This window comes from Chinchilla lanigera, unplaced genomic scaffold (genome assembly GCF_000276665.1).
Source record: "Chinchilla lanigera isolate Chin_1 unplaced genomic scaffold, ChiLan1.0 scaffold00001, whole genome shotgun sequence".
NCBI lineage: Eukaryota > Metazoa > Chordata > Mammalia > Rodentia > Chinchillidae > Chinchilla > Chinchilla lanigera.
Genome location: NW_004955402.1, coordinates 9326830 through 9341292, shown reverse-complemented (window position 1 = coordinate 9341292; position 14463 = coordinate 9326830). Strand labels below are relative to the sequence as shown.

General features: G+C 40.4%; 1 protein-coding gene across 5 annotated transcripts in view; it reads left to right on the top strand.

The window, feature by feature from the left end:
* The window catches only part of Clul1 (clusterin-like 1 (retinal)), a 48716-nt gene that overhangs the window by 20066 nt on the left and 14187 nt on the right, over nt 1–14463 (top strand). For all 5 annotated transcript variants that reach the window (XM_005372676.2, XM_005372680.2, XM_005372675.2 and 2 more), the window contains 3 exons: nt 2967–3104; nt 4960–5180; nt 9933–10105. In XM_005372676.2, coding sequence (XP_005372733.1) covers nt 2967–3104; nt 4960–5180; nt 9933–10105 — 532 coding nt within the window. The remainder of the gene's footprint in view (nt 1–2966; nt 3105–4959; nt 5181–9932; nt 10106–14463) is intronic.

The window sequence follows — 14463 nt, the reverse complement described above, 5'->3', positions numbered from 1 at the left end:
GTCAGCTGTAGCTGGCAACGCATGAATCAGATTCTCAAAACGGCCATGGTGTTGCACAATTGGCTCCATCGAGCAGGGGCTGACCCCACAGCCTCAGAAACGGAAGCCAGGAAACAAGTCCTTCCAGTCCGATTGTGACCCACTGGCCATCCCTACTGGAACTGCTGGATCCTGTTTCAAGGCTGGGGGACCTTTCTTGGAAGTCGCATGTTTTGTCTGTTATTCCACTCTGAGGTTCCAAATTCATCCAACACTCCAGAGAAAGCACCAGGGCAGATGAAACCTATCAATCCATGCTGGGGTGGCATCAAATGACTTTTGCCTGATGTTTCAAGTTGATGTCATTTGTCCTAGAATAATGTTCAGAACATGTTCATCAGAGCACAGTGGTGCCATCCGTTCATACCTCAGCACCCTGACACGTGTTGCTGCATTAAACTTGCACAGGATTAGGGCTGATTCAAGCACATGCAAATCTAAATAACCTTCCCACCCCTGCAACTCCCTCCCACCCCACTGACTGAGAATGGGGAATCCACCCTCCCTACCCGAGGTCCTCCTTCACACGTCTACTCAGCAGACTCATGTGCCCCTGGCTTTGCCATTCCCCACCATCTCTACCACTGTGATAACCCGGATATTCAGGGACCACTGTAAATGCCAACGGTAAAAATAAGAACAACGAGGCCAAAGTGAGAGTTTTCAGGTTCAATCCCAGCCTGGGCAAACTTAGCAATGACTATATTCTTTCCTGAGCCAGACAGCACCCAGTGAGTGCAGCAGAGAGGTCCTTATTCTGGGTGAGTGTGGCTTACTCCTCACAAGCCATCAGGCAGGGGCTGTAGGACACTGGTGGACGGTTTCCGTCACTTTTCTGGACAGGTGATAAGTAATAAGTCCATTGTCCCTAGAAAATCTGCAGAATGAGACATTCTGAGTTTTGTCCTTTGTCCTAGGCAGAAGAAAGGCAGCCCAGACATCTACTCCTGAATCCCTGAACCTGTGACTCTGTTAGAAGGCAAAGAGAAAGTAAGATTACAGATGAAATTAAGGTTGCTAATCTGTTGACTCTAAAATAGGGAAATTTTTTTGAGTTGTGGGGATTCATTCAGTGTGATCACCGGAGTCCTTAAAAGTAGAGGAAGAAAGAACAAGTTAGAGATAGCATCTGGAGAAGGATGTCACCCTGCTTTGGTGGCTTTGAAGACTGAGGAAGGGGCCAGGAGCCAAGGAATGTAGGTGGTGTCTCAAAGCTGGAATGGTATGAAGATGGATTCTCCCCTAGAGCTACCACAAAGCCCAGTCCTGCTGATACTATCATGTCAGGTCAGTGAGACGCACTTAGACTTCTGAGAGAACAGCAGGATAAGAATTTGTGGTAATTTGTTACAGCACAATAGGAATCTCACAGTGCCTCCTGTCATTACAACAGTCACCACTCCCTGAGTACTCTGTGTCTGGAATCCATCATGGATGGGTCCCATTGGTCAAGATCACTCTAAGAGCCAAAATTAAGTTGGATGTGGTAGTGCACACCTGTGATCCAAGCACTCAGGAGGCTGAAGCAGAAAGATAGCTATGAGTTTTTTGTTCTGTTTTGCTTTCTGTGTTTTTGAGACAGGGTCTTGCTATGCAGTTCAGGCTGGCCTTAAGATCACTTTGTAGCCCAGGCTGATCTCAAACTTGCAAGGATTCCTCCTGCCTCAGCCTCCCGAGTACTGGGATTACAAGCATGTGCCACCATGCCTGCCTTTTTTTTTCACTGATGACAATTTATTATCTGTTGGCAGCACACAGACCAAATAGTAATTAGAACAGAATTATGTCTACATAGATGTGGGCAATGATAGATGCTGTTCTATGGGGAACATGAGCATTTAATCATGTTTTAGTTATTTGATCTGCTTATGTCGTTCAGTTTCTTTCTCCATCCACTCAGTTTCCTTTTCATGATGATAGGTCTCATCTTTGTGATGTCTCTGCCAGTTGTTCACTAGTCTTCTGTCAGAACCTCTTCTCTTCAGCCTGCTCTCTTCCCAAAGGCCCCAGCCGCGTCCCAGATCGAGCCAGAAGAACTGTCCTGATCCTGCCATTGTTCCTAACACAGTAGCCCCTCGTCACTTGGTGTGGCAGCTTCTCCATTTTATATCTATTCTTAATTCTCCTATAAAAATTTCTCAGAATTTGATCTGCTTTATTTTCCAAATCTTAAACACACTCTTCCTAACCATATATGCATATATAATGCAAAAAGCATAGTACTGTAATAAAATAAATGCCAACCACCCAGTTTAAGATATTTCCAGTATCTTCGATATTCTCATGTATTTCCCAATTATAATTTTGAAATTTTTAAGTAATTATTAAAGGGCGCTTTGTTTTTGCAGTGCTGGAAATCAAACCCAGGGTCTCATGCATGCTAGGCAAATGCTCTACAATTGAGCTAAAGCCCTAATCCTACAGGTTGTTTTTTTTTTTTTTTTAATAAAAGTCCAAAGAAAAATGTGCCTTACAATAGTCTAATTACTTACCCTATTGGTATTAGAAATAATAATGACAATGACAAGAATAGACACACTAAAGTTAAAAATCATCTAAATGTACAAAGAAACAAACCAAAGCTGCCCTCCCTCACCTCAAGTCCTTCTTTCAAAAGATACTGTTAAGAAATCCTCAAAGTTCTTGCAGAAAATGAAATCATGTCCACTACTGTGTGTGTGTGCACACGTTTGTGTGTGCACTAGTAATAAATTTCTAATAACCACATTCTTGGATTCCAGGTATGTGCAGTTTTCTCATGGATGTCAAATTGTCCCACCAAACGACTGCTCTAACATGCGTTCTTCTGTTTAAGCACAGGAAAAAAGATTTTTGACAGCACTAGTAATAAAAATCAGTGACGAGCTCCACTTCTTGAGAGTGCATATTCTAATCACCCTCCTGTGCAAATGCTACATTCCCTGTAGGCGCCAACCAGGGAGGCCTGAGTTCAAAGCTATTACCTGAGCAGGACAGAGGAGTGTGTGGAGAACTTGGCCAGAATTTGTCCGCATGCTTCAGCTTTCACAAAAGATGCCAAAAATGCCAGGATTACCTATCTGAAGGTAAGGTTATTATTTTCTCAGGGTTCCTGAGGAAATATTTCTTCCGAGATCAGTATCTTCCTCTGGGGAATCACTTGCTTTCCTTCAGGTACCCACCAATAAAAGAAAACTTTCCCTTTAATAAATCAGTTTTTAGCCAAGTGAGATATTTCTTGGAAAGTATCATTAGCCCTTTCCAGTTGGTGGGTTAATTGCCTGATTCGTATTTAAATAAGGAAAGTGGCTCCCCTTCACTAGCTCTAGGTAGACCTTTCTCTCCCAGAGCTGGCCAACTATATATGAACTCTTTCTCTATTTCTTCACCTTTCTGCTCCCCCCTCCTCCATCTTCCTAATTTAAAATCACTCCTCTAAACCCACAGGTCTAGAATGCAAATTTCCTTACAAAAAACAAGAAAAGTTTTTGATTCCTAGGATTTTGCATTTTATCTCAATAAAACCCTAAGGAAGGACTTTTTTTTTTTTTGTCTTTTTGAGACAGGGTCTCGCTATGCAGTTCAGGCTGGCCTTGAACTTACTTTGTAGCCTAGGCCAGGCTTGAACTCACAAGGATTCTCCTGCCTCAGCCTCCCCCAAGTGCTGGGATTAGAAGCTTTGATTACAAACGGGGCTTTTTCAGTTATTTCTTCTATCAATCCAAGATAATCTATACCTGCTGGGCAAAAATTACTTACAACTTCCCAATCTGTAATTTACATGTAACTTCATAGAGTCTGGTCTTACTGGACAGTACAAAATAAATCCAGCAGAAGATATGTCCCTAAAGAAACAAATTTATGGGTGGACACTTTAGACAGTGTATAATACTGAAAGACACATGGCTATTCTTGTGCCTTACTTCCAAGTTCTGCGTAATTGTTTAACAATATAAATATTGTCTTTCAACTTCTCACTCACTATAGTTTGTGAGATTTAGCCATGTGTGTGTTACTCTAGTTCATTAACTCACTGTTGTATGTTGGTCTATGTAGACATATCACAAAGAGTTTATCCACTCTAGCTGAAGTCTTTAACACATTCACAATGGGGCCGTAATTCATATGTCTTGCTGCCGGGTGGCTCGAAACACCAGTAATACTGCATGTCCCTTTAGCCGGGCGTGGTGGTGCATGCCTGTAATCTCAGCACTCAGGAGGCTGAGGCAGGAGGATTGTTGGGAGTTCGAGGCCAGCCTGGGCTACGAAATGAGCTCAAGGCCAGCCTGCAAAAAGACAAACAAACAAACAAAAAACTGCATGTCCCAAGAGTCAAGCCGGGGAGGAATGTGTTGAGTTTTGCTATTACAAATGACTCTTATCCATCTTACCAAACAATAATTTTTCCTTTTCAATCAATGCTTGATAAATTTGTGTTCTAAGACTAAGCATATAGCTATAATTATAATTTCATAGTTGAAAAAGACAAAATATTTTCCCAAACACCACTAATTCTTTTTTTTCACTATTTACTATATATCTTTGGTCCCAATTTTAAGTGGATTCACTATAAGGGGTCTTTTCTTCTTTTCCCATAAAATTACTAGGTCTAGACATATACACCTGAATTCAAAACAGTAGTTTCCTTTTGAGGATGTGTCAAGGGGCTGGGATGTGGAAGGAGTGTAACAGGGATTCTGCTTTGGTAATGTTTCTTTTCCTTTAATATAGATGACAGGCATGTGAGACATGATAGTTCTATCTCCAGCCCAGTTTCTGTTACATAAAGCCATGTAATTAACAGTGCTTTAAACTGGATCTTATGTGAAACTGACGCTGGCAAAAGCATAAACTCTGGGCTTCAAGCTCTGGGTTTGAAGCCACGCCACCCACCTCCTAGCTTCACAAGCATTTTCTTTACTGTTATTTCCTCCTTGCTAGACTGCCCTGATGTGCCTGACCTACACAGAGAACTCAATGAAGCCCTTCGACTGGTCAATATATCCAATCAGCAATATGACCAGGTTGTGCAGATGGCACTGTATCACTTGGAAGACACTGCGTATATGATGGAGATGATGAGACAGCAGTTCGGCTGGGTTTCTGAACTGGCAGACCAGCTCCCAGAAGCTGAGGACATCTTTCATCCCATAAAAGAAATGGTGAGACCCAAGAGTGGACACAGATTCCATGTGTGCACCTTGATGCTTCTGTTTATTTATCACGTATATCTGATTGTGAAAACCAGTGGGAGGGCTACTGTGCATATTTCCATTATGACTGAATTCAGGCTGACTTGATCTAATGCAGTTCATGGTCTTCAGGAAACAAGAAACTATAAAGAAAATGAACTTAAAACAAAAAATACTTTTTTAATCCAGAGATAGCTAATTTTGCTCATAGTTACAGGGCCATAACTGATTGAAGTAACCATGAAGAAAACTGGAAAATGTCATTTTTAAGAGCAAAGACTTATGTGAAAAGGAATTTGAGTTCAAAAGTTGACTGTGAAACTGAAAAGCTGAAAAAGCTTGGAAAAGTTCCTTAATCTTTCTAGGCCTCAGCTTTCTCACCTATAAAATGGGAATAGTAATAGCTACCTTAAAATGTTTCTCTGTAAACTGACTAGAGAGATTCCTAAAAGGGCTGGGGATATAGCTCAGCAGCACAGCGCCTGCCTGGTAAGCGTGAGGTCATGAGTTCAATTCCTGGTACCGGAAAAAAAATAAATAAAGAGATTCCTACAGAGTAAGAGCTGTAAATTATAGCTCTTGGTCTTTGATACAATAAACTGTTGAGTTACCTTGAAAACACATTTTATATATTTATCTTCCCATAAACACATATCGTCATCTTAAATTGCACAGACTCTGACTCCCATATCTGATCAAGAACCCTGTTGAGCTGGGGGTGTAGCTCAGTGGTAGAGCACTTGCCTACCATGTACAAGGCCCTGGTTCTGATCCCTAACATTCCAAACAAAATAAAATGAAACCCTTTCTTGCATAAAATAGTGCCTTACTTTCCTGAGACATGCACCTACTACCACCACCACACACATACACGTTAGTTATATAAATGCACCACAGCAATTCTTGATGAGGTTAGTACTGGAGGTTCATGAACAGATTTGGATGCCAAAATCACTGGGCAGAGGAAGTAAAGACACAATATTTTGTGTAGCAAGATGTGTTGGTGCCCTGCCTGATTCCCAGGGATCCTGCTCTGCTAACGGCTTGTTCTGTAACTTCCCCAAAGGACCCCACTCCTGGCTACTGTGCTCCAGAGCACCCTGTAAGCTCGAGCTGGGGCTGAGAGGCCACCACATCCTTGCTTAGCTTCTCCCTCTTCTCTAGTTTGCTTTCCTCATGCCATTCAAAGAGAGATGTGAACAGTCTTTGGGAAATCACTCTCATTAGAATCTCAGGCTCTGCTTCTAGACAATTTGGCCGGTGACATTCTGTAATCCAACCTTTTGCTCTTTTTGCAGCCTGCAAAGTTGTAGGCCATTCATGATTTGAAAAGCTTAGGAGGCCACAAACATTAAAAACACAAAAAATAGGATAGAGAAGAGTTGGAGGCACTGCGCTAAATGTTATTATGCATGTTTTATATCCATTGTGTGACATGGTATAAATCTGTTCACAATGTAAGCATGAATATTTTAAGCCGTGATGTGAAATGTGTACATTACTACAGACAATAATTAAAGCGTTTTGAAAGCCACTGTTCCTGAGCAGGGCGTGGTGCTACATGCCTGTCGTCCCAGCACTTGGGAGGATGAGACAGGACTGCCATGAGTTCAAGGCCAGCCTAGGCTAGTGAGTTCAATGCCAGTCTAAACTACAGTGAGATCATGTCTCAAAAAAAAAGCTGGGCCAGACATCGTGGCGCATGCCTGTAATCCCAGCACTCAGGAGGCTGATGCAGGAGAATCTTTGCGAGTTTGAGACCAGCCTGGGCTACAAAGTGAGCTCAAGGCCAGCCTGAACTGCATAGTGAGACCCTGTCTCAAAGAGACAAAAAACCCAAAAAAAAAACCCAACAACACTCTTCCCACCCTTGCTGACTGTGACTCTACAATTCCACTGTCATATTCTAGAAGGAAAAAAGAATTTGGTGCATTTAATCATGCTCACACATATAGACTTACGGCTCAATGAAGAATGATATTTTAAGAAAATTTTAGCAGGCTTTTCAAACTTTAGAGAGCTATAGCCAATATTATTTTTATTATTGTATTTCCTTTTCTGTGCTTCAATTTTGTCCCATTCTACTGAATAACAGTAACAAATTTATCTAAAATTTTTTTGTGTGTGGCACCAGGAATTGAATCCAGGGCCTTGCACATGCCAGGCAAGTGTTCTACCATTGAGCAACACCCCCAGCCATTTACTTGTTTTTGTGAGACAAGGTCTATGTAGCCCAAACTGGACTCAAATAACGGTCTCTGCCCCTCCAGTGCTGGAATTATAGGCATGCAGCATATGTCCGGTTTATAGCCTTCTTTTAAACTTTGAGAAAGGCTCTTGTTAAATCACTCAGGCTGGTCTCAAACTTGTCATCTACCCGCCTGAGCCTTTCTAATAGCTTAGATTATAGGTGTGCTACTATGCCTGGTTTAAAATTCCTTATATTGCTATCAAGGCACCACTATGTGAAAGCCTCCACATAAAATATTGTTCAACTATGCATCTTTATAATCATCATCACTAAAGTGCACATCAGGCAATGTTCTAAGAACATTTTCAATTTTTTTTTTTTTTATTTAAGAACTTTTTCTATACACCAGATCATATCATCCTCTGAATATCCCTGTAAGGCAATATCTTGGCATGTGTGAGGTCCTTAGGGAGTCAATCTCCAACCAAAACAAGGAAGAAAAAAACTCTGAGGCTGCATAATTTACAAAGAAAAGAGCTTTATTTGATTCACACGCCTAGGCAAGCAGCACTTGCTGCTCTGAGCACGGAGGAGACTGGAAAGTAGATGTGTGGGAAGGAAGCATGTAAGAGACCAAGGGTAGGTAGGCGGGGAGGTGCCAGGCTCGCTTGATAATACCAGCTTTCCTGATGCTTCAGCTAGTCTCTCCAGATCTAACTCACTCCCCCAAGAACTAATCTTTTTTTTTTTCCTTTCTGATGGTATTGGGGATTGAACCTAGGCCTTCACACTGAGCTACATCTCCAGCCCCCCCCCCTTTGTTTTTTTGAGAGGGTCTCACTAAGTCACTTTACGATCTTCCTGCCTCAGCACTCCCAGAGTGCTAGGATTTGGGTGTGGGTTATCTTGCCCTAATCACTTTTTAAAGGCCCCACCACCTCTCAATAATGTGACATTGGGGATTTTTTTTTTGGTACCGGGAATCAAACTCAGGACCTTGTGCTTACCAGGCAGGTGCGGTGCCACTGAGCTAAATCCCTGGCCCGTAATAATGTGATATTGAGAATCAAACTTCAAAATGAGTTGTTTTGGGGGACAACCTATGTCGAAGCCACTGCAGATCAGCAGAATTATTCTCATTTCTCAGATGACACACAGAACAGAGTAGGCAGCTTGTGCAAGCTCATACCTGTAAGACCGGAGCACAAACTCAGGCAGGTGTCTCCAGAATCAGCACACTCAACCACTCTGCTGAACTGCCTGTAAAAGTTATTTTTCTCAAAGTTGCTCTTACTTCATCATGTAAAGTTCAACCCCATCTCAAACAGTAAGGGTTGAAGAGAAGCCTTATATAGGAACTATACAAATGCCAGCAAGTGAAACAATTATGGGCCCGAGTTATGGTATAGAGGTGTTTGCTTTATATCTGTGAAACTACACATACATTTTCTGCAATTTTATATATATTACATTCACTAAAAGCGAAATGTTATGCAATTTACTCCTTTGTGTACTAGAATTGCAAATTTACTGGTTTTAATTTGGGCTTAAAAGTTTTTGCTTCTGTTTTTGTTTTTTTGGGTTTTGTTTTGCCTGCTAAGGGAATTTACTGGAAAAATTTTCAAAATAGTTCTGAGGTTACATCAAGTTTATGTCATTTAAGTTTCACTTAAATTATTAAAATGACGTACAATATGTGCACTTCAGAATTCGGTAAAAGTTAGGCATGGTGACATGTACCTGTAATCCCAGGTCTTGGGAGGCTGAGGCAAGAGGATCATAGCAAGTCTGAGGCTAGCCTGGGCTACATAGTGAGTTCAAGACCAGCCTGAACTTCATAGTGAGATATGTCTCAAAAAAAAATATTCAGTAAGAGTAACGAGGAGCCAGGCGTGGTGGCGATCACTGCGAGTTCAAGACCAGCCTTGGCTACAAAGTGAGCTCAAGGTCAGTCTGAACTTCATAGCAAGACCCTGTCTCAAAAAGAAAAGAAAAAAAAAAAAGAGTAACTAATATGCATTTTGACTGATAGGTTCTTGTCAAAATCACACACAATCATACACTGTATATTGCCTAGAAAAATGTGGTGTAAACTTGGCACTCTACACTGGTGTGTGTGGCACAAATAGCATTCACAAACATCTCACCTGATCACTTGTTTTTTGGCTCCTCTTGCAGTTACATGGTGCCACAGGGCAAATTCTGGCTAACGAAACGTGAGCAAAATGACAAGGATTATTTCTACGTGACATAGTAAAGAGCTTATACTGTATGTGCTTATCCATGCCCTTCGTCCGCTAAGTTCACAAGGGAAGCCAGGTGTCCCCAAGCTACAGCCATGAGATGATACATTTCTGTCACCTTGAATAGAGTGTCTTCATAAAGAGATGAAATTTTTTGTATAAAGCTACTGGTATATTGGGGCCAATTTGTTACTTCAGCACAACCTAGCCTTTCCCACTAGTGTGATGTTAATTTCAATGTGCACTGGGATGTAAGAAGCCTTTTGCTATACAACCCTTCCTCTTTAGGTACCTCCAAGTGATCGTGAAGGAAAATTTTCCCACCAAGATGACACAATGATTCCTTCAAGCCTTCTGCCTTCCCTTAACTTCACACTTAGGAGTCCACTTGAAAAGAGGGCTGGCAGCTCTAACTTCATTGATTATGTGGCAGAGAAGGTTCTTCAACACTTTAAAACTTGGTAAGTATGTTGCCTGATTAGGAATGTCTTTTTTGATGGGAATAAATGATTCATAAAAGGAAAAAGAGAACTAGTTTTAAAACCTCTGAAAATATGTTCAGTGTTAAATTAACCATGCATGGGAACAAGATTACACTTTCTACCTATCAAATGTGCAAAATTTAAAAAGCCCACAGTGGTGGTGCACGTCTGTAATCCCACCACTCTGAGATGCTGAGGCAGGCGGATCACAAGTATGAGCTCAGCCTGGTCAATTTAGTGAAACCCTTACTCAAAATAAAATATAAAGAAAAGGATGTAGCTCAGTATGAAGGCTCTGGGTTCAATCCCAAGTACTGCAATAAATAAATAGCCCCATAAAATCCTTGGAAATTTTTATCTGTTATTGGTGAAAACATAAACAAACTGGTTTTGCCTTCTTGAAAAGTTATTTGATTCTACATACTGAGTCATAAAAAAATCTTTTTTTATATTCTTCCACTTCTGGAATCAATTCTTAGAAATAAATTTAAATTTGATCAAAAGTACTATTTTCAAGATTTGTATGTACAAAATTATTTAAAATAGTAAAAATACTCAAGGCAAACAAAAGAAGCAGATAATAGCTAAATTAAGCAGATCACAGCTAAATACACTTACTCTATTTTATGAAACCATTGCCAGGCATGGTGGCACATGCCTACAATCCCAGCACTTGGGAGAATGAGGCAGGAGGATCACTGGGAGTTTGAGGCCAGTCTGGGCTGTAGAATGGTTTTAAGGCCATCAAGACCCTGTCTCAACTCCCCCCACCTCAAAAAAACCCAAACTATTAAAAGTAGTTATAAAATCTAAATAAGGACATGGCAACTACTGTAACAAGATTTTATTATATGCCCATCTTTGAGGTAATATTATTTTGATCATTTCTTCAGAAAAGGAACCTGGGGCTCAGGGTTCAAGGTTAAATGAACTGCTGACTGTGGTGACACCTTCCTATAATCCCAGCTCTTGGGTGGCTGAAGTATAAGGACTGTGGCAAGTTTGATCCCAGCCTTGGCTACACTGAGTGAGTTTCAGGCTGCTGTGTTCAGCACAGCTCTCAAAGTTTCTGGAGGGAAGGATTGTGAGAGAATGGAAAAATAAAAGAGACAGAAAGCTGAGCTCAGGTGGAGCCCTCTCTCCAGCTGAGAGGGAAAAAGAACTTTTCAACCATGGTAGTATGGTTATTTATACTCTCAGGAGGTTGATGTCAATTTCAACCTCTCTGCCTAGCAACTTTGTATGGCTCTCCTTAGCAGCTTGCCTTCTGGGAGCTGGAACAGCTTGTTTTCATGGCTTGCCTCACAAGCGTGACTGATCTCCAGCTTGAGCGCTCCCCACATCTCCCCCTTTTCCTGTTTTATAGTTGCAACTGATGGGTGGTCAGCTGAAGTTAAGGAACTGGAGGAGCTGTATTTGGAGGACTCTGTAGAAGACCTCCTCATTCTTGAACTCTTTCCATTTTGAGTGAACTTACTCATTTACGCTGAAGATTCCCAGTCCAAGGATTTCAGGTCCCTGTGTTCAGCAATTTAACCCTATGCAGTCCATTAACCCTTAACAGTAGTCAGTTACCAGTGCAGTGGGCAATTATCAGAAGGTGTTAATGACTTGAATTTTATAGCTAACCTATTATGATGGCATTGTTTTATACATCTTGTGATTATACCTTCCTGTTGGATGTTCAAGACCAAGTTAAGGTGAGACCAGTATTAATCAATTTTTTTCTATCTATCAAGGTCAGTTAAGTCTCCTCAGGAATTACCTTGGAACCATGCGCAGTATCTCTCAGCACTTAGCACTTCTGGCAGTCTCAGCCATCTGGATGAGTCACAGCCATTGCTTGACCAAGTTGCTTTCTGTGAAAGCTTGGGAGACTTTTTTCTCTTAGTGACTCTCAGACACACTATACATTGTTGATTACTTTCCTCTGTGGTCCCAAACTCTCCTTGGTCAGGAGACCAGGGACTCACCAAGTTATAGGATGTCGCAGCAGAGGCTCTCTTATGTCCTGGGTCCTCACTGACCTTGAAGGGCTGGGGTCAAAATATTGGCTATCTTCTTAGCCCATCTTTCTAGTTTTTAGTCTCCAAACCTCAATTGTTGAACATACAGAAGACTAATGACATTACCTTGTAATAGAGGTAGTAAGTTTAATATTATCTTATATAACTATCAAGCACCTTAGAACATAAAATAGAACTGTTATTTTCTAACAACCATGGATATTCTAATATTTGAATCCCTATAAAATGTTAATGGTTACATATTTTACACAGAAAATTAGAAATCAAAAACCATACATAATATTACAACATGACAATCACAATGACATTTTGTTTTTTTTTTTGGGTTTTTCTCTGGTACTGGGAACCAAACTCATGACTTTGTGCTTGCCAGGCAGGCACTTTGCCACTGAGCTAAATCCCCAGCCCACGATGACATTTTGTAACATACTTAAATTTCCATTTTGACATAGAATAACTCTTTTAATCAATCATCTCTATCTAATACATAAGAAACTTTTACCTAACTTGTTGTTCTTTAATGGGATAAACATCATATAAGTTTTTGTTAAAGGCAGATGTCTGAATCTGAAAGAAATCTATCACTACAAGCAATCCTTGTTACACACTTTGGAAGACCTGCACATCTGCAGATATGAATACATGCAATATACTACAAAAACAGTAACAATCAATGGTCATAGCCATATGAAAACCTTTGTAGCAGAGCAACTTTAAATCTGCCACTCACCTATATCCCCAGCCCTAAATCAAAAACCTTATTGTTTAGAAAACTTAATCCTTTGATGAGCAATGTAAACATATTACAATAATATATTTTAATAACATTTATTGGGGATCTCCCATAAGGCTATGGAGATCACTGGGGCTTCCCACTAATGAATAAGAACTGGATAATGTTTCTAAACAGCTGCTTTCTTATTGATCAACTGGAGTCCTGCCCAAAAATTTCCCCCCAACCTAAAAGATTTTTGTTTAATTATCGTAACAATTTTTGATGACCTGTGAGAAAACCAAATTTGGTAACATTTTAACCAGCTGGCAACCCACGTGGAAGCATACTTTTTAAATCTAAAAATCAAATTAAATTATGAACAAATGATCCAAAAATGCAGAAGAAAAAAGCAAAAGACAAAAATTGTTGAGCTAAAATAAAAAAGCTGTTGACAGAATCGACAAACAGATACACAGGCAGACTGACAAACAATTCACCTACAACACCAGAGTGCACTCACATATATTTTTGGCCAAATTAAATTATAATAACTTTTTACAATTTTAGAAATTTATAATTATAAACAGACTAGTCAGATTTATTTATAGGTCAATTAGCAGAGATCTCTTATAAGAAGAATTTAGAAGGAATAAAATCTTTTATCTATAATATATACTTTTTGTATTTTATTTTAAGAATACTCACAACTTTCAGCTCAGGCTTCTCTATATACTCAATCACCTACTCAGACCTTTGACTGCCATTTTTGGTTACCATCTCCCAGGCATTCTGGGTCAATTCCTTTAATTGGCCCCAGGTCAGGTCTAGCCCCATCCTTGTCTATTAGCTGTAGAGCAGTCTCTGAGACATCACTGTCATAGGACTGAAAATCAGCTTCTTGAAAGGTGGCATCAACTCCTCCAAGCCTGGGTTCATGATACAGCTGGAAAGCACACATCTGGTACCCAGAGAGGCCATTTGACATTCTCTGGAAAGACACAACCATACCCTTGACCCCAAATTAGCACTGGGCTGGGTCCCTTCCATTATCCAGTATGAAGATCTTTGCAAAGGACCCTTCCTTGCTTTTTTTGTTTTACCTGATTTGTCTTTCTGCTGCTGTAGTCCCATCTCTAGTAGGATTTTAAAAGTTAATAGTATATATTGCTAAGTGAAGTCTATTATGAGTTGTAAATTTTATAGGGAAGGATCCCCCTTTTGTATGTAATTGAATTTTGAGTGTATGGTGAGCTCATTCAACAATTCCCTGACCTTGAGGGTTATAGAAAACTCCTGTGGTAAGAGAAATATGAAAAGTTTTACAAAATGTTTGGGAGGCAGCACTTGTATAGGCTGGGCCATTGTCAGTTTTAAGTGCCAGCAGAAAGCCAAGGGTACTAAAGGCATCCAAACAATGAGCAATGACATGTTTAGTCACTTCATCAGTGCAGGCAGAAGCAAAAATAAATCCTGAGGAAGTATCTACTGAAACATAGACCCAGTGTAAAGAGCCAAACTCAGGAATGAGTGAAATCCATTTTCCAGAGCTGACTAGGGTATAATCCAAGATTAACCCCTACAGAGGGTGAGGGAAA